This window comes from Acomys minous, assembly GCF_964271855.1.
Source record: "Acomys minous genome assembly, chromosome: 15".
Lineage (NCBI taxonomy): Eukaryota > Metazoa > Chordata > Mammalia > Rodentia > Muridae > Acomys > Acomys minous.
In genome coordinates this window covers 69,763,668-69,784,781 of record NC_140497.1, presented here as the reverse complement: position 1 = coordinate 69,784,781, position 21,114 = coordinate 69,763,668, and the positions used below count along the sequence as shown (strand labels likewise).

General features: G+C 40.8%; 1 protein-coding gene and 1 long non-coding RNA gene across 2 annotated transcripts; one reads left to right on the top strand and one right to left on the bottom strand.

Moving 5' to 3' along the window:
• Positions 1-1,887: 1,887 nt before the first annotated feature.
• LOC311584118 lies at positions 1,888-2,581 on the bottom strand. The gene is made up of 3 exons (XR_014774786.1): positions 2,184-2,581; positions 2,048-2,111; positions 1,888-1,950 (listed from the first exon to the last, which is right to left on the bottom strand). It is a non-coding gene; the product is annotated as an uncharacterized lncRNA (long non-coding RNA).
• Positions 2,582-3,177: 596 nt separating this feature from the next.
• On the top strand, positions 3,178-18,201 carry LOC311584100 (UDP-glucuronosyltransferase 2B31-like). Its single transcript, XM_084758188.1, has 6 exons — positions 3,178-3,954; positions 5,836-5,984; positions 11,649-11,780; positions 14,664-14,751; positions 15,272-15,491; positions 17,288-18,201. Exons 1-6 carry the CDS (start codon positions 3,231-3,233, stop codon positions 17,565-17,567), a joined length of 1,593 nt encoding a protein of 530 aa, XP_084614314.1. The 5' UTR covers positions 3,178-3,230; the 3' UTR covers positions 17,568-18,201.
• The last annotated feature ends 2,913 nt before the right edge of the window (positions 18,202-21,114 follow it).

Here is a 21,114-nt window from a genome sequence, read left to right as displayed (position 1 = left end):
GTAAGTCGTAATGGTTATGGTGGAAAAAAGGGACTTTTTGCTCTTGTAGAGGATTTGCATATTATACCCTGCACCCACAGGAGGCTCATCACCATCTCTAATTCCAGAGTCTCTGAAGCCCTCTCCTGGTTCCTTCAGGAACTGCATGCACATGGTGTACAGACATACATGCAGGCAAAACACTAATGTACCTAAAACAAAAATAAACACATCTTTAAAGAACTGCTGTAATTTATGTGTTACACTGCCATAATTTACCAGGCTTAACTTCAATTCACAGGTTAATGTAGTCCTTTAAAAATCTACACTTAGAGCTGGGTGGTGGTGAGCCATGCCTTTAATCCCAACACTCCAGTGGCAGAGGCAGGCCGGTCTCTGTGAGTTTGGCCTATGGATTGTGTTTTACGAGAGCCAAAACTGTACAGAGGAACCCTGTCTCAAAAGAAAAATTTAAATAAAAATAAAACAATCCACTCTTAGTGACTATATCATTCTGAAAATACTAAGCATGTGTTAGCTACATGGTTCCAGAACTGTGTAGTTTTTACTTTTCCTTTCCAAAATAGCCTTAGTGTTAAAGTGAAAATATACATAGCAAAGGCATACTCAAAGATCTATAGAGTTTCTCTCTCAATACTTTTATCATTTAAATTCTAGCAGAAATTAAAAAATAGGGTGCTTACGAAAACCAAAGCACTATCCCTTAGCATGTTATACTTCTTCGGCATTTTACGTAGCACATTTACATTAATACTAAATTACAGAAAAGCCAGATTGCAAGAGGATAAACAACTAGCCTACAGTCAGTCACACTATAGAAAGTGTCATAACACAAGTGTACACATAGCTAAGATACAATTGCAGTGCCCTCGCCTCTAAAGTCAGTTAACTCTCAAATCTCTCTTCAAAATCAAGTCCAAGAACTAATAAAACTTTTTAAGAAATGTCCATATCTTGAGATGGCTCACCATGTTAAAAGAGCAGCTGCCAGGCATGACAGCCTGAGTTCAATCCCTAGGACTTGTACCTCTGTGTATGTCATGCATACGCCCACAGAAACACCAATATTTAAGTGTAATTGTAAGGTGCCATTATAAAATTAATAAAGGGCGCAAGATACATTACTTGAGTGTCAAGTTCATCTTCCTAGTTCAGACTCAAAGAATTTTCAAATTTAAGCTGTATGTACAGGATCATGTAAAACTTGCTTCAAGTGGATCCAAAGGAAAGTTAAGTCCTAGGATCACTTAAAAATGAAACGGGGAAACAAGAAGTGCAGAGGTGATTCCGCAACCAAGGTTCACTTCTTGGGATCGGTTTCCAGATAGTCTGGATATCTCAGAATATACCATAAGAACATCAAATTTCCTTGAAAACGGAAAAGGAAAACTCAGGATTCAATTCACTCTTATTTGAAATTTATACTAATTTTCACACAGGTACAATTAGAAACGTTACATGAATTTAGTCAATGTATCTTCTGCATGGCCCTACTAAACTGACACCATTTGACTGAAGGTTAAACTATATGAAATAGACAGAAATGTTCATTTAGCAACATATATGCAAAGTAAGCACACTTCCTTATGCAAACTACTCAATATCTGTCTGATAAGCCAAAGAATAAATGAATGGCCAGTGAACTTTATGAGTCAGGTAAACAGATGTTATCATGAAACTGGGTCCACGTGTTAAAGAAAGATGAGAGAAGAAATGTAAACACCCAGGGAAGAGCTTATACTAAACACTACCATGGTATGCTGTATACTTATCTATATTATGCCCGTAATTATTAGCATAAACAAAATTAACTAAACTCTTTCATCTTAACCAATTATTTTAAGTCTTTTCATGGATACAGGAATGCAGAAACAGAGCAATACAAACCATTCCTTGCCAAGGAGGTGGTGGTCCCATGTTATGAAATTCCCTCAAATAATCATTGTAGGACTAAAATAAAAGATGATATTATCAATAATAAATAAAAATGGATGGACTACAAAACAAATCAGACCCTAACTTTAAGTATGTAAAATTTAATGCTTACCCCATTTAAAAATACATCTCGGCGAACTCCTGAAAATCGTCTGTTGGGAATAAGATTTGTGAAACTAAATTCAGGTCATTCATAAACTAGCTCCAAGAATGCAATTCAAAGCTAAGCAAGAGTGAACCCAACTTACCTGTCAACTTCCTGGTATCGAGGATCCTTTAAATACCCTGTTCAAACATCAAGCATTTTAGTAAATCAAATTTTATGTTTTCACTATGGCATTATAATTAAACCTTCCTTACCCTTGTTTTCATTCTTCCCTTGAAGAACATACTTTAAAGGATGTTATCCATCAACTACTACAGAGGCTTTTCCATGTATCATGTGAGCTTTGTGCAGAAGATCAACTTGAGTGCAACTTGAGGACACTGAAGCAGAATGGCTTTAAATAATATTTACCTTTCACCTTGAGAACTTAAAGCTAAGTTTTAAAACATGAAAACTCAAATGGACACAAAACTGTCAAAGCTGCAAAAATGAGCATATGTGTACTCCAAGAATCAAGTAACAAAACAGGTGTTTACTCCATATCTGCCTTCGTTTAAGAAGAATACAACAAACAACTATAATAAAAATGTCTGATTGGCCCTGTTCCTGAGGAAAAGGTACTTCTAAAAACCCATTTTGTTTTAAAACACTAGAGTTATAATGCTAACCAAAACCAATTTCTAGAGTTTTACAGGTGTGTCAGTGATTGTAATTAAAATATACCCCGTTATAATCCTTGTGAACACACTAGCTGAAAATTTACACTTGGATGAATCATATACCTGAAATCATTAAATAGTGTGGCAAATCACTGATGTCTCCAGCTCGCACAGGAAAGTACACTGAACTGAAAACTAAAAGGAAAATGTAATGAGACGCTTATGTCTTTACTTGACGTTCTTTATCAGGGAAGCCACATTAGGGGAGAGAGTGAGAGAGCACTTATTTTCCAGGGTTCTCCAAGTACCTAATATATTCAAGGACACAGAATCAGGAATCACTTCCCACCACCACATCTGCCTCTTGGTTTTGGCACTTGCCATTCAGAGGCTGTGACTATCCTGTGTGTATTTGCTTTCAAGGGCCAAATTATACATTAACTAATTGAGTATTACTCTCTCTCTCTCTCTCTCTAGCTGCAAGAACTGAGTGACCTGGCATTTGAAAGGAAGCTCTGAATGTAACCAAGATGTCTGTGAAAATGACAGCAGCCCTGCTCCTGCTACAGCTGAGTGGCTTCTTTGGAGCTGCCAACAGTGGGAAGGTGCTGGTGTGGCCAATGGAGTTCAGCCATTGGCTCAACTTAAGGGCAATCCTAGATGAGCTTGTGAAGAAGAGACATGAGGTGACTGTTCTGAGACCGTCAGTTTTCTTTTCCTATGAAGTTGACAACACATCTACTATTGAGTTTGAGACATATCCTTCATCTTATTCCATGGGAGACTTGGAGGAACTTTTTGTGGAAGCCTTCAGCAAGCTCATTTATGAGCTGCCAAAGAAATCATTTTGGGCATACTTTTTAATGTTGCAAGAATTGTATTTGAGCAAATCAGATTACTGTGAGAGTCTCTGCAGAGATGTTGTGTTTAACAAGGACCTCATGACAAGACTACAGAAATCAAGCTTTGATGTCATGGTAGCAGACCCCTTCGTCCCCTGTGGTGACTTGCTGGCTGAGATTCTCCAGATACCCTTGGTTTACAGTCTCCGCTTCTTCCCTGGAAATACTTATGAAAAGTACAGTGGAGGACTCCCGCTGCCTCCGTCCTATGTGCCTGCTGCTATGTCAGAACTGAGGGACAGAATGACATTCACAGAGAGAGTGCAGAGTGTCATCTACACGCTTTCTTTTGACTTTTGGTTCCAGGGATTTAATGAGAAGAAGTGGAATGAGCTTTACAGTGAAGTCTTAGGTAAGTGCTGTGTCCCTTTTAACTACAGCACTCTCAATTGGCTGTGTCATTGAAGGTGACCTTGAAAGAACAGGGTAGCCCACTCATAAGTAAAATGGTGAGAAACCTGTGACATTACCTGTCAAATGCAAAGTATTGTAAAAGAGTCTCTGTTCCAATGGCAAATTTGAAAGGCTTGTCTCTGACTTGCACAGGACACTTCACAAAGGCACATGTTCACCTAGAAATATATGTGGGTTTCTCTACCCAAAAACATAGCCATTTACTACTTATTTTATTTCACTTCTATAAAACACTTTTCCTGGGTGGTTTTTATCATTGTTGTTGCTGCTGCTGCTGTTGTTGTCGATATCAATCAGAATATTGATTGGAATGCTGTGTCACTGCACAACTCTGGAAGGCAGAGGACAAAGTGTGGAGCCTCTTCTTTCTTTGCCTTCCTACACAAAAGCTGAGAATGGAAGTATGTTTGCACCATTGCAAAGCCAGGGCTTCACCCCGTTGACCAGTACAGATGAACACACAATGCTTGTTTTAAACTTAGAGAATGTCTTATTTGCTGACAGACATGCATACTGAGGACTAAGGAGTAACACATATTGCTAGCACAACTACCTATCGAGCCTGGGGAAAATACCAATTTACGCTCATTGTTTTGTTTAAATTTTGAAATATTTTCTGTCTTTTTATAATGAATTTGTTCATAGTTGTGAGTTCATTCTCTCTATCCTAGACAACCCAAGTTTGTGAATGCAAAATTTTAGAAAATCAGTATTCCCTCACTGAGTGTTTAAAACTCTTCTTTAAACTTCTAATGGTTCCAGAGAATGGCTCCAGATAAAGCTACATGCAGCCAAGAACCTGAACACCTTTCCTCCATTCAGAGGACCTAAGGAGTAGTAGGACAAAATGCCTTCCTACAAACTGTCCTCTGACCTATGCCCTCTACACACACACACACACACACACACACACACACACACACACACACACAAACACACACGTGAAAGAGTGCCTTTTAAAATTAAACAATGCTAAAGTATCTGCATGGGAATTTTAGTCACAGAGTTTTAAACAGTGTCTCTTTTTAAAGAAAAAAATGTATAGACTTTTATCCTTTATTATCTGGAAACAAACTTAGACATACCTAATTACTGTACAGTCTGTCATAGTTTACGAGCAGTACCAGGACAAAGAGCTCAGGTAGCCTCACAAATTCTCTTCCAGGTCAGCCTGGGTTTTATAGTAAAACCCTGTCTCAAACTAAAATTGATCTTTACCCTGGGCACGGCTGCACACACCTGTAATCCCTGCAGTTGAGATGAGGAGGAAGATAATCTAAAGTTCAAAATCAATTTGGCTACATAGTAACTTAGGGACCAGCCTGGGCTCCATCCAACTATCTCCAAACAAAAGAAGACAGCACACAAATTCCCACTTCACTTAGAGGAATACACATCAAGTTTCCAGCTGCTCAATATTGCAAAGGAGATGGATACTTCCAGGGAAAGGTGGTTTCATTAGTATGAGGGGCACTGATCATAGATAATGGCATTTAATTGTATTTCAATGTCACACACATAATTACCAAGCCAGAGTGAGATACAGATATGGTGTCTTCTCAAAGCCACCCACACAGTGATTTTATATATCTCTAAGCCTAAGTATGTGCAACATATATGTTACAAAATCATATCAAACACTACGTGTGCATGTACACAACACAACCACACACACATACTGTTTTTCATATCCCACATTTACACATGTCAACATCTTTTTCTGCATTATCAAGAGTGCTTCCAGAAGGTTACCTGGCATACTCACCTTCACCTGACACAGTGTCACATCTTATACCTTCACTCTTCTGATTCCTCCTAGGAAGACCCACGACACTCGCAGAGACTATGGGGAAGGCAGATATATGGCTCATTCGAACCTATTGGGATTTGGAATTTCCTCATCCTGTCTTACCAAATTTTGATTTTGTTGGTGGACTCCACTGCAGACCTGCCAAGCCCCTGCCTAGGGTAAATATATTCTTGTTTGCTTGCTTCTGTTTGCCTTGAATATCCAGCAACAGTGATCATGTTTTATTCTTGTAGGGTGTTTGTGTCCAACTCAGAGAGGCAAAGGAGACCAGTATAGCGACCAGCCAGTGGAAACTCCTGAATCTATTCCATCACAAAAGTCTCCATTTCCTTTATGCAAACCTGTGGGGCTCTAAGGGCTGGCATAGTTAGACTACAACACAACATGGAGAAATCTTTAGTGATTCACACCAGAATACAGATAGTGTGACAGGTACATCCCACAGGAAGTGCTGAGTGTACAGAGACACAAAGGGTGCACAGGCTCACCCAGCATCACCAACAGTTCTACTCTTAACGACTCACTGTAGGGGAATAACAGAACCATGGCACTGTTAACAAGGAGGAAATGGCAAGTTGCCTGGCAGTAAAAGTAAAGAGGAAGTATGGAGCAAGATAAGGGAAACAGTTTGCTTATCCTATATAAGGGATTAGACTCTCAGAAAAGAAAGGAACTTAATTCAAGGTACAGAATGCAGCCCCTGGTGGTGTTGGCCATAAGGGTCCAGACTACTAAACAATGGTGGGTGTTTTCATTGCCCCTACTACCCACTATGCTTTCATAGTAGGACTCTGATGCCGAGGACATGCCACATTTTGATCATAAAAAAGAAAGATATCAGGTGGCACTGACTAGGACACTTCCTCCTGCTTCTACTTCTCATAGCGATGGAATGTGCTGTGTAGGCTGCGGTGAAAACTTCATCAACTGCCTTCCCCTGATATCAACCCAGTGAGCTGCAAGGACTGGCGTGGCAAGATTTGTTCATGAGTAAAATGGCAGTGTGAGTGTTATGGGGAACCATAACTGATAGGGGCTGAGATTTAAGGCCCCCACACAGGAGGAAAGCCATGTCCGGTGTTATATATCTGGACATGAACATATGCCTATGGAGCCCGTGGGCCTCAGTGATGAACCAACTCCCAGTACTTTGTTTAATGGGGGCACTAGCAGGGTGCCTTCTTAGTGAATATCTCTCTATGCACATCAACTCGCTTCTCACACCTCATCTGAGAAGGTTTTGAAGTAACGTGCATTAGACAGCACAGAAACTCACACTCAGTCAGTCAAGGACCCAAAATAAGCGACTGTCAAGTCCTCTACTTTGATATCTATATCAATGTCTCCCCCAAGGGTCAGAGACAATGTGTAGTAGGAGGCAGACACACTTTAAGGGAAATAGGATGGGGAAGATCAGAGGAAGCATTGTCCTCTGGATATGACAGGGCCCCAGCACTAGCGAACTCCATCAGCACCTGTGGCTGCCTTCACAAGAGCTGCACGAGAGTGTGTTAGCCAGCATGTTTGGGTGGAGTGGGCTGCGGCTCATCAACAAATCCAACTTACTGAGTGGGTGGGTCAACAGTTGACAGCTTCTAAAGGAATATGAGTCAATTCCTTTAAAGATATGACTACTGATAGGTTACCCATGCTCTACTGAGTGGCCCACAACATACAGAATTGTATGGCCAGAAGAAACTGAAATGAATGAGTTATTAAAGTTGGTAAAATGAGGATCAAAAAGTAGTAATATTCTCTTGTTACATCTCTGCCAAAGTAAGAGTTTTCTTTATTAGATAAAGAGTTTATTAAATGAGCATAGAGAGAGAAGGAAAGGGCGAGCAGGGATACCCCAGAGAGAGAGAGAGAGAGAGAGAGAGAGAGAGAGAGAGAGAGAGAGAGAGAGAGAGAGCGAGGCAGAGAGATAGGGAGAGAGAGGAAGAAAGAGAGCAAGATTCTTTTTGTAATTAATCATTTTAATATAATTTATCAATATTACATGCACATTGTTATCCCCTCACTTTATCTCCCTGTTCCCACTCTCCTTTCCTCTCCTGCTTTATTCCCCTCCCCTAGGCTTCTGGGGTGGGTGTGGGGGTCACTTTTCCCCTACCAGCTGACCACAGCCTATCAGGTCTCATGCTGATAGCCTGCATCCCCTTCCTCTATGTGCCCACAGGGCCACCCAGCTGAGGGAAAGTGATTCAATTGCAGGCACCAGAGTTCTTGTCAGAGGCAGTCCCTGCTCCCTCCTTCCTCCCCACTGTGAAGAGTGAGCTGTCATTGGCTATATCTGAAAAGGGGGTCTAGGTTCTTTGTATGCATTGTCCTTATTTGGTGCTTCAGTTTGTGTGAGACCCCTTGGCTGCAGATCCACCAACATTGATGATCTCTCTGTGGGGCTCCTGAAGAGAACAAATATGAGAGATTTGAACAAGCTAGTAGGTGTAAGAGAGAGGAGATAAAAGACTTAGGGATATTGTTAACTTATGTTGAAAACAGAATTAGGGCTTCCTTGTGCTGCCTTCTTCTGTACTAATGAGTTTCCCCTCACCTTTCCTTCAGCTCCTTGACAACAGATAAGACAGTGAGATTTGGCAGTGACAAATTCGTGGCACTGCCTGGCAGTGTGCTATGAATGAGGACATGCCCTGGGACCATTTAAAATGAAAACACTTTCACCCAGGATTCTAAAATGCTATTTCTGTGTCTTTACATTAAGATAAATGATGAAGGTAGGAAAGTAACAATCTGTCGCAGGATTTGGGAGTTTTCAACCCACGCAGTTAAGGATTTAAAGTTAATTGAACAGCAGTCTATTTCTGTAAATAAGAGGTCCATGGAGTTGCAACTGATGACGGTGTAGATTTATGTTAGTACCATTGCATCATCCCTTAAGAAACTGTACTCTGTGATGAGGAGAGAGAGAGAGAGACAGAGACAGAGGTTTGTGTTGTGGGGTGAACGGTGGCTCATATTTTAAGAGCACTTGCTGCATTTGCAGAGGATCCAGCACCCACGTGGTTCTTCATGATCATCTATCCTCCAGTTCTAGAGACACTGACTCCCTCTCCTACCTCCTGGGGACACTTTCACAATTATAGAATGCATGTAATATGTGTAGGCAAAAAAAAAAAAAAAAACCCACACACACATATAATAAAATATTAAAGAAGAGAATTTGTTTTATAATAAACTGTTGAGAAATTATGCATAAAAATAATTTAGGTGTATGTAGGATAATGGTTCATAGAAGTTCTTCATGACAGAAACATTGAATGGTACCTAGATAAAACACTGCTATTATTTTATATGTGTGCTATGAACATATAATAATGGTCAACATTTCCATTGCAAATCCATAAAATATATCTATGACTATTTTTCAAAGAATACACAAGTATTTTCTCAATCATAACATAAATTTACATAAATATTTTAAATGAAACAATAATTTACAAACAATGAAACATAGAGAAAAATCTATGATGTTCTGTATGAGTAAAACTGCTCTTGTAACAAGATTTTAGTTTTCTAAATGGATATTATATAATCAGCAAGTATGTGTGTACTTACGTACATATAGTTTATCTTAAATATGTGTTCCTGGGATACAACACAAGGTGGCAATAATAGAACACATGTGACATGAAAGTAGAAAGGGAAACTTGTAGTACAAAATAAAATTGGAATTAGATACACAGAGGCATGGAACAGGAAACAATCAAAAACAAAAACAAATTATATTTCAAAATGTCACAGTGACACCCACTGCGCTCTGCACTGATTTAAAAATGGAGGGCACTGGAGAGACGGCTCAGGGCATAAGAGCAATTGCTGCCCTTGTAGAAGACCTGTGTTTAGTTCACAGATTTACCAAACCAGGCAAAACGAAATCCTTCTAGAAGACAGGGAACAATTGCCACTCTCAAGACAGTCAGCAAGTAAGATTTCTAATGAATCAGGTGCCCTTAACTCTACAGACTTAACTATAACCAGATTCTACAATCCAAGGAATTTAAGCCAACCTATTAGAATGGAGAAACTGAAGGACACTGGCTTCCGTTTGTTCTGGATTCAAATTCAACCTATAAAGGAGAGTGATACATTTAGAAAACAAAATACACCCTAGCCAACATGATCAACTGTTTTTGTTCAGGAATTTGACTCAGTAACAGAGAGTTGGTCAATAAGTCATGACTAATAACTATAGTTTCAAATATGTGCATGGATGGTACAGTATGGCCATGCCGGGAAAACAGTGATGAGTTGAATCCTGTCTGTGGTAGAACTCCTTGAGGTTTATGATAAGAAAGTTATTTTGAGTCTTGAGAGCCAAATGTCCCCTAGGAAAGAGTATGCAGGGTATGAAAATGAAGAATCAGTAGTACAAATATCAGCATTTTGATTAAAGTAATTCAACAAGATTCTGGATAAGAATGTTTTCTAGTACTCAGGTGTGCAAAGAACACACAAACACTGAAGGCAGAGAGAGGTCCAAAGCCAAGTCCTACACAGGGGTTTGAGAGAAGACTAATGGAGTATGGACAAAAAAAACTCACCTAAGAAGTCAGTGTCTCTATTTGCTCTCTTGATCAATCACAAAAGTTAAAACATGCACCTGTGTGCACATAGACACACAAACACACACACACACACAAATGCATATGTACAAACCTATATACCTGCTTACATACACTTGCAGAAGCAGACACAGTGAAACACATTGATGGCGTATATTAAATATCTTTGCAATCCAAGTAACATCTGCTTGTTTAAACTCAATGGAAAGAGAATGGACAATCTTTTGAAAATTAGGAATGGATTCATGGTGTGAGTTCCACTCCTAAGTGTGTATGCAAGTGAACTGAATGAAGGATCTCAACAAGACAGTTGTGTGAGGTTGAGGACAGTGGCACTGCTCCTGCTGGGCAGAATGATGAGGTCAGCACAAGAATGGCCCCCACAGGCTCAGATATTTCAGTGTTTGGTTCCCAGTTGGTGAAGTGTTTAGGAAGGATTAGGAGGAGTGGCTTTGTGGAGAAAATGTGTCACCGGGCTTTGGTATCAAAAGCCTAAGCCATGCCTGGTCTCTTTCTTTCTGTCTGCAATGTATGGATTAGCTTGAGCCCTGGGATCCTAATCCAGGACCATGCTGCCTGCCTGCCACAGTGCTACCCAAAAATATGTCAGTAAACTACCCCCCAAAAAAAACTGTAATCAAGACCCTAATTACATACTTTAATTTACAAGTTACATTAATTATGGTGTCTTCTCCCATGCAGAGCAGTAACTAAGAAAACGGGCAGTAACTTATATGTCAATAGAATTATAGAGGAAAATATATTGTGTGCAAATTTAAGGAACTGTCCCTAAACCTGAAACCCTATGCTATGTATGCATGGAATGTCCTCTAAAACAGTACACTAGGGAAACTGAGCCAGCAAACAAGCAAGAAGTAAAATAAGAAGAATATCTTATGTAAACTACCTAGAGTGGTCAAAATAATAGAAACAGAAAGCAGATATTTGGTACCTAAAGGATGGGGGAAGGAGAAGGAGAGAACTTTGGATTTAATTTCCACACATCTTGGTTTCAAGATGAAAACAACATGGGGCTGTTTGTATGACTTGAGAACTGTAAGCCATGTACAACAGGTTCCAACGGTCCATCCTATATGTGGGTGTGAACAGTCTCAACGCACCCACTGTTCTGCTCATTTACAGCAGTGCTCAGTTCCTTCACCTGGATGTTGGCATCAGTTCATATGCAGGATGTTTACTGCTGCTGCTCTTTGTGATGCTCTGATACTTCACTTACAGGAAATAGAAGACTTCGTCCAGTCTTCCGGAGAACATGGTGTTGTGGTGTTTTCCCTGGGCTCCATGGTGGGTAACCTAACAGAAGAAAGGGCCAATGTGATTGCAGCAGGCCTGGCCCAGATCCCACAGAAGGTGAGATACAGTGTCCTGCTGATGCGTCCTCACAGAGATGGTCACGCGCTGCTCTAGGTCTCATTGCAGAAGCTTGGTGACACAAAGCTACCAGGGACAGATGTCAAATAGTAGATGAGGCTTTTTATTAACAACTTGATTTTTAACATTGTGTTCAGAAAGAAAACACATACCAGGTATTTGTGAACTTCTTATTGTTGACATATTATAGGCAGATCCAAAAATCTGCTTTGTCACTTCCTCTATTTCTTTGGAGGATAACCGAGGACTCTGGACTCACGACAGTGTAATCAGATTACTATTAAATTGTAACCAGTAATTACATTGGCCCAGTAACAATAAACAAGCACTCATAATTGGCAGTTGTCAGACCAGAGAGCTGGCTTGTCTTGTAGACATGTGTTCTTCACCTCGAAGACATGAACTTAGTTCTGAGTCCCCGAGTCTGGCAGCTCATGAATTGCCTGTAACTTCCTGACATGGGATCCAAAGTACTCCTGGCATCAGATGAGGCCAACACTTCCACTACATATATACATACACACACATACACACAACACACACATACACAGTACACACACACACATATATGCACATGCACACATATACTCACATATTCATATACACCACAAACACACTCACATATACATATACACACACAGATACACACACACAGGTGCACATGTACACAAACCATCATTCCACCTACACACATAAATACACACATGTGCATATACATCCACATATTCAAACACACACATACATATACTCATATACACAAGCACAACACACACACACAAATAAAAATAATTACTTGTCTAAAAAAATGGTGTTTCTGCTTCCCTGTATTGTTTGTTTTTATTTTATCTTATATTACTTTATAACTATTATTTGGATGCTTGTTTGTGGTCTAAGGAGAGGGAGAGAAAGGAAGGATGTGGGTTTGGAAGGCAGGAGAGAGGAGCAAAGTCTGGAGAGGTGTTAATGGAGAGGTAACGACACACACGATATATGGCATGAAATATCTCTTTTCAATACAAGTCAAATAGAAAAGAGAAAGAATATGTAAGTTTTTAAATGGGGTTTGTATCTTAGTATCATGTTCACTTGTAATGTTGGCCTAATGTGATTGTCTATATTGAAAATGGGTTTAATGCAAGTATATTTCCTCTGCTAGTCTAAAACCTTTGTAGAGCAGGTTTCCTAGGCCCCAAATCCACCTGCAGGACTGAGCCTGTTAACGTTGAAATGGGGAGGATCTTGGGGACTTGCTCTTGAAGGGACCATGGGCTTAGACAATGTCACACTACAAGGGACTAAACCAACAAAATATCTTATGGTAAACATGATTATAACTACCTCTAATACCACTGGCGAATAGTTATACTGAATTTGAAAAATAAACATTGCTATAAGTATATAGGAAAAAACGAAATCAAGGTACACATTAGTAACTCTGTTGGAGGGTTGAACTTGAATTGTCATCACACATTTCTGAACTCTTCTGCTTGGCCTTGCTGGATCTAACGTGGCCTGAGTTGCTGTTGATTAAATGTGGCAGGTGGGAACATGGGTAAGAACAAGGATCAATGCGTAAGTGTGAGCAGTGTTGGCATCCTTGCTGCAGACATCCTTCCCGGTTCCCATCGTCTCTCCTCTTGCCTGCCTATTAGACAGGAGGACGATGTCTTCATCCTTCCTTTCTTTTTATTTCAGATTTAATTTATTAGGCTATCTGGATGAGACCTGATAGGCTGTGGTCATGAGGTTGGGGAGGAGGTCCCCTTCTGTCAGAGGTCTGGAGGAAGGGATAAGAGTGAAAGAGGAAGGGGGAAAGGGAAGATGCAAGTGAGAGGATAGCAATCTGGATGTAATCTGAATAAATTCCAATAAATAAACTATAAAAACGATTATTCACTTTACATCCCAAAGGTAGCTCCCTTTCTCATCTCCTCCCAATCCAATCCCACCCTCCCCTGCTCCTCCACCCCTGTTCCTTTCCCCTAGCCCTCAGTCAGAGGGAGCTCTTCTCCTCTACCAAAGGACTCCAGCCCACCAAGTCTCATCAGGACTGCCTGCGTCCTCTTCCTCTGGGCTGTGGTAAGGCACCTCACCAAGAGGAAGTGATGAAAGTGCAGGCAACAGAGTCTATGGCAGGGACAGACCCTGATCCCTTTACTAGAAGAACCATATGAAGTCTGACATGCATACGGACTACATCTGAGTTGAAGGGGCTAGGACCTCTCCATGCATAATCCTAGTTTAGAGCATTAGTCTTCATCAGCCCCCATGGGCCCAGATTTGTTGACTCTGTTGGTTTTCTTATAGAGCTCCTGTGCCCTCCAGGACCTTCTATCCCCCAACTCATCCATAGGACTCACTGTGCTCTGCCAAAAGTTTAGCTGTGAAACTCCGGGTCTGCTTTGATCTTTTTCTGTGTGGAGAGTTTCATTGGATACCTGCAGTAGGTTCCCCTCATGTTTCCTCTCTTCAGCTGCTTCACTCTCTAGTTGCCCTTCTGAAGGAGAATTAAGCTACCTCCCTAGGGTCCTCCTTGTTACTTAGCTTCCTTACGTCTGTGGATTATAATATGGTTATCCTGTATTATATGGCTAACATGCCCTGATAAGTGAATATTTACCTTGTACATCCTTCTGGGTCTGGTTACATCACTCAGGATGATCTTTTCCAGCTCCATCCATTTGCCTGCATATTTCATGATGTCTTTGTTTTTGTTAAATGGACAGTATTGCATTGTGTAGATGTACCACAGTTGATTTATCCATTATAAATTGAGGGATTATTTCTTAATCTCTACAGAACTCTAGTGTGACTTACTTTATGTTTGACCAAAGGAATGAGAGGATAGCTTTATCTCCACAGGTTCTTTGGAGATTCGAAGGCAAGAAGCCAGACATCTTGGGCTCCAACACCCGTCTGTACAAGTGGATCCCCCAGAATGACCTTCTAGGTAAGCAGCACCAGGACACGCAGGTGGCATGAGGAATGGCTGCCAGGAAGGTCAGTGTCAACACTAAGGTAGTGATGACGGCTGTGATCTAGTCCTGAGGAACATGGATAAGGAACTGGTGGGACTATTCTGTACATTTTCATTCCAGATGGCCAGATCCATGTTTATTCTCTGCTGTTTGGAGCCAACCTATCACAAGCAGGGCAGCAGTGATGACCTCACTGTTCCTTTAGAACATATCCACCTGAACCACAGTCTGTCCTTGCCCATGATGATTGCTCCACTTGGGTGAAGCTCTGCCCACTTTTTCCATTGCACACAATCCTTTTACTGCCACACTCCACCTCCTCTATGTGGTCTTCTCTTAATGCTCTGTGTGCTTGCAGTGCTCCTTGCTCTAAGACTTGAGAGGAGAAATGCAGTGTCACGGACATATAATGTTATCTAGAGAACAGTTCACTGTTTTGTGCCTGTATTAGACTTATGATTAATACATTGTCTTAATTTCCTGCTTTCCTAGGTCACCCAAAAACCAGAGCTTTTATAACTCATGGTGGCACCAATGGCATCTATGAGGCAATCTACCATGGGATCCCTGTGGTTGGCATTCCTCTGTTTGGGGACCAGTATGATAATATTGTTCGTATGAAGACCAAAGGAGCAGCTGTTAAACTGGACTTTCTCACAATGTCCAGTACAGACTTGTTCACTGCACTGAAGACTGTCACCAATGACCCTTCGTGAGTACACAGTTTCTTCACATGGTTACTAGACAAGATAGGTCCTATCTAAGGGAACAGTAGCATTCATCTGATCTTTAGCCTAATTGTGAAAGCAACAGCAGTAAACATAAAACTTATTTAAACACCATGGAGTATGCTTTACCTGTCAGTTAAGACTGTAACCACCCTATAGACTCACTGTAGAAGAAGTTTATTTAGGATATTTTGATGCTGGAAATCATTTTCTCTTGCTAAATGAAAGTACACAATTTCTACAAATAAGATCAAATTACATCACAGCACAATCAAGCTAAAAATAGGTCAATTGTTTCGATTCAATGACTAAAATATCTGAAACTCTTATACTTTGTTTCAGTAATCCTCAATCATTGCCCAATTTAAAATAATTATGCATAAATGTATATATAGATATAAGATATGCAATTACCAAATGTGAAGATGTGACATTTCCAGCTCCTTAGACATTTGTAATTTTATTATTATCAATGCTGGAAAAAAACCCTTCTATGATCCATTAGTTACAATAAGACATGAAATTCTAATTCAGTCACTGACTTTCAATACCCTACTATTCTGCTATCCCGGGTCAGCATGTATATATTAGCTGACCCCTCTGTCCCCATACATTGTCTCCCTTCCTAGATGCCAGTTACCAGTGGTCTACTTATACTTCTATGAAATCACCTCTCCTAGGTCCCACACAGTAGTGAGAATGGGCAGTGTTTGCCTTTTGGCCCTAGTTTATATGATTTAGTAGAATACCCACCAGTTTTACCCTGTTCGTTGTAAAAATGGGATTGCATTCTGCATAATGGTTGAATAATATTCAACTATGTTTTCAGACCACATTTTTCATATGTATATACCAACAATGGACACCTCATCAGTTCCTCTCCTTACCTATCAGGACTAGAGCTCCAAAAACCATGGACATTAAGGTTTCATTGCTATTATGATATTTACTATTTCTTTAAGCACATTATTAATAGTAGGAAAGCTAAACTCCGGGGAAATTCTGATTTCAATATGTCCCATAAATCCACACTCTTTATGGAGTTGCTGGTCTAAGTTGTGTTCCTGCATTCACTTATGTTAGTAACAATTCCATGCCCTGATGCAACTGAATAGCCTGAAATCCTGATTTAATCCCCAGAAACTGCATTGTGAAACAGAGAATTGACCTCAACACATTTTCCTCTGACCTCCACACATGATATATGGGGCATGCCACTTCCCCAGTGCCACAAACAAAGAAATAGAATAGATACCTATTTTTAAAGTTGAAAATTCTGCTTCCTCTGCATCCTTATAATTACTGTGCTTAGCACTATGGGTTGACTTCATGCCATTGAGTATCCTAGCTGGATTATCAGTGACCTACATCTCAACCTTATGTCATCTTGGGAAAATATGTCCCTTTCTTACAGTTACCCATATTTAACCATCAATAGTTTCTATTGAGATTTCAAAGGATGTTGACAGCATTTCTTCTCAAGGGAATCAATGTGATCATCTTCAAATTACATTGAACTGCCTCCCTTGCAGAGCTTGGAGCACCTTACATAGGTTTGCTCTGCTGGAAAGATTTACTTCCCCAGGTAATTTTTCATTCCACTTTTGGTCAGAATGCCCCTCAGATAATGCAAACCTCCAGGCAATCTTCCAAACATATCCCAGTAGAAACACCTGCCATTCTCCTACTCAATCTATTGAGACTCATGACGTTTTCCTTGAATCATCCATAGGCTTGATGTATAAAGTAAACTAATAGTTCTCAATGTTGTTGTCTTTAGCTACAAGGAAAATGCCATGCGGCTATCCAGAATTCACCATGAACAGCCCGTGAAGCCCCTGGACCGAGCCGTCTTCTGGATAGAATTTGTCATGCGCCACAAAGGAGCCAAGCACCTTCGTGTGGCAGCCCATGACCTCAACTGGGTCCAGTACCACTCTCTGGATGTGATCGGGTTCCTGCTGGCCTGCGTGGTGACTATACTGTTCCTCATCACAAAGTGCTGTCTCTTTGGTTGCCAGAAGGTTACCAAAGCTGGAAGGAAGAAGAAAAGGCAGTAGCTGCACTGGAGAGGAATAACAGATGGACCACCTCTAGGCCATTGCTTCACGGGAGGCCAGGATGGCAGGACCCTTTATCCTGTGACAACCTTTCCTCTCCTTGCCTCACTAAATCACAGTATCGCTTTCAGAATTGTAATACTCAATGATAAGTTAGAAATATTTTTGGCCACAGTTCAAAGACCTAGAAAGCACTAAAGATCAGACGATATTAGTGGTTCTTTTAAAAATTCTTCTGTGCCGCCAGAGGCAGTGGCACATACCTGTAGCTCCAGAGCTCAGGGAGGCAGAGGCAGGTGGATCTCTGTGAGTTCAAGGCCAGGCTGGTCTACAAAGTGAGGCCAGGACAGCCAGGGTGACATAGAGAAACTCCATCTTGAAAAAACCAACAAACAACAAATACTTTTTTGATGCTAGAGAGATGGCTCAGTGGTTAACAGCAACTTGGGTTTTGATGCCTTATTAGAACTGACCACATAATGATTTAATATCAATGCAGGCTAGCCCTCATTGGATAATAAATACTGAAGGGTTATTTTCTAAATTCTACATGTAACAACTCCTTCCCTCTAACATATATGTGTTTGTGGGTGTGTTATAATTTTTTAATTAAAATTCATCAGTTTTCCTTTCATCTCTCCAACCCTCCCAAGTATCCCACCTCACTTTCTTTCCAATTTATGGCCTCTGTTTCATTGTTTTATAAGTGTGTGTGTGGGTGTGTGTGTGTGTGTGTGTGTGTGTGTGTCAGAGATTCTTCTTTGGGGAGGAAAATTTCTCCCAGACCTCATTGATACTCTAACTCCCATCATGCAATGGGACTGCAACATTTCTAGTGCAATGGGATTGGCTGAGGCTGAAGAAAGAGGACTTAGTTCCTGCCAAGGGGGCACTATGGTGGCATATTCAGGCATTAACTCTTCCAACCTCTCTCATCTTGCTATATGGGTTTCTGGAAGGTCCTGAGAGACCACTGTATGCTCCATGATGATCATAGCTAGAGTGAGGGTAATAGCATTTGGTCTGTATGTCTATAGTGAAGCCACTGCTGGACTGATGTGTGTGCAGATGTTGTGGCAGAGGGGAAAGGCATTCACTGCTCTCCCACTGCCCCCCCCCCCAGGCCCTGAGTCAAGCTCTCCACAGAAATACTGTGGCTTGGGCCAAACACCTTCCTGTGTTCTCATTTCATGATCCAAGTGAAATGCGGATTACTGTTGATTGAGGCAGTAAGTTACAATCAGAGATGCCTGAATGGCATCTAATACTGGGCTCATGTTAAACATGTAATAATGATGAACCAGGGTGTCAGAGTCCTTGTTGTTTCTTTAGTAAGTCGTAATCGTTATGAGGGTAAAAAGGGACTTTTCTTGTAGAGGATCTGCATATTATACCCTGCACCCACAGGAGGCTCATCACCATCTGTAATTCCAGAGTCTCTGAAGCCCTCTCCTGGTTCCTTCAGGAACTGCATGCACATGGTGTACAGACATACATGCAGGCAAAACACTAATATACATAAACAAAAATAAATACATCTTTAAAGAGCTGCAGTAATGTATGTGTTACACTGCCATAATTTACCAGGCTTAACTTCAATTCACAGGTTGATGTAGTCCTTTAAAAATCTAAATTAGAGCTGGGTGGTGGTGACCCATGCCTTTAATTCCTACACTCCAGTGGCAGAGGCAGGCCGGTCTCTGTGAGTTTGGCCTATGGATTGTGTTTTAGGAGAGCCAAAACTATACAGAGGAACCCTGTCTCTAAAGAAAAATTTTAAATAAAAATAAAAACAATCCACTCTTAGTGACTATATCGTTCTGAAAATACTAAGCATGTGTTAGCTACAGGGTTCCAAAACTGTGTAGCTTTTACTTTTCCTTAACAAGATGTCAAGGCCTTCTGCTTTGGGCTGGTTTGAATGAAAATGGAGTGGTGGCTCACGCCTTTAATCCCAGCACTCCGGAGGCAGAAGCAGGCAGTAAGCAGGCAGTAAGTTCAAGGACAGCCTGGTCTACAAAGCAAATCCAGGATGGCCAAGGGTTACACAAAGAGACCCTGTTTCGGAAAAAAAAAACAAAAAACAAAAAACAAAAAAACACAAAAGAAAAAAAAAGAAACAATAGAAAAAGAAAGGAAAGAAAAAACATGTCCCCAAAGACTCATAGGAATGGCATTATTTGAAAAGATCAGGACTTTCCCCCTAGCCCAGCGGCCTTACCAGGCCACAGAGGAAGAAGAGAAAGACAGTCCAGATGAGACTTGATAGGCTGAGGTCAGATGTTAGGGGAGGAGGACTCCCCCTTCCTAAGGACCCTTTCTGAGAACTAGGGGAGTGGAGGAGGGAGTACAAGGGAGGGTAGGTGGGACCAGGAAGCTACAATAGGGATGTAAAGGGAACAAATTTAAATAAGTAAATAAGAAAGGAAAACAAGTGTGTAAAATTGTATATTGCAATTAAAAAACAAAAGATTAGGACTTGTGGCATTGTTGGTGTAGATATGTTGGAGAAAGTGTGTCAGTAGGTGTGAGTTTGAGGTTTCAAATGCTTGAGCCTGGCCTAGTAGCTCACTCTCCTCTTTCTGCTGTTTCCTAATCCAGATGTAGAACTCTCAGCTCCTTTTCTAGTACAATGTGCTCATGTGCGCCACCATGTTTCCTGTCATGACGATAATGGACTAACCCTCTGAACCTGTAAGGCGGCCGCAGTTAAATGCTTCCCTTTACTAGAGTCACTGTGGTCATGGTGTCTCTTCACAGCAGTGGGACACTGACCTAGACACCCTTCCAATTGGTTTATAGAACAGGGGTGCTGCTTTGCTGCTCTTGCACTCCGACCTCAGGGTCACTTCTTTTCCAAGCGACCTGAAACTGTCTTTACCTCATTCCTGGTGGAGTCCTCTCACATTAGTATTAATTTACAATGAGAAATAGGTTCACTACCTGCCTCCAGCTAAAACAGCAAACTATGTGGGAAGGGCTCTTTGGCTTTCCAACACGTTCTCTTTTTCTTTAAGACTATGCACCTGGCATGGTGGTGCACTTCTTTAATTCCAGCACGGGCTAGGCAAAGGCAGGTTGATCTCTATGGGTTTGAGACAAGCCTGGTCCACATAATGAGTTCAAGGACAGCCAGAGCAATGTAGAGACACCTTGTCTAAAAAGTAAATTAAAAAAAAGAAAGATAAAAAGGAAAAACCTATTCACCTGGTTACTGTTGTTATCATCTTTAGCCTTTAGGGACAGAGGTAAACTCTCAATTACAGGTTGTGATACTATAGAAATGCTACTCTAAAGATACTTAGGGCATTCAGGCCAGGGAGGCAGGTCGCCTAACTGAAGAGCTTCACTTTCAGAGGCAGAGAGGAGCTGGGGTAGTAGAGGGAAGAGAAACTGTAATCAGGATGTATCATATGAAAAAGAATCAATTTTCAGTGAAAGAAAACATTACATTTGAAGAAAGAGACAGTGCCTTTCAGTGTTTTTCAATGTACAAGTACGCATATAAATCCACTTTGTTCAAAATAAGATATGGTACTATTTAGTT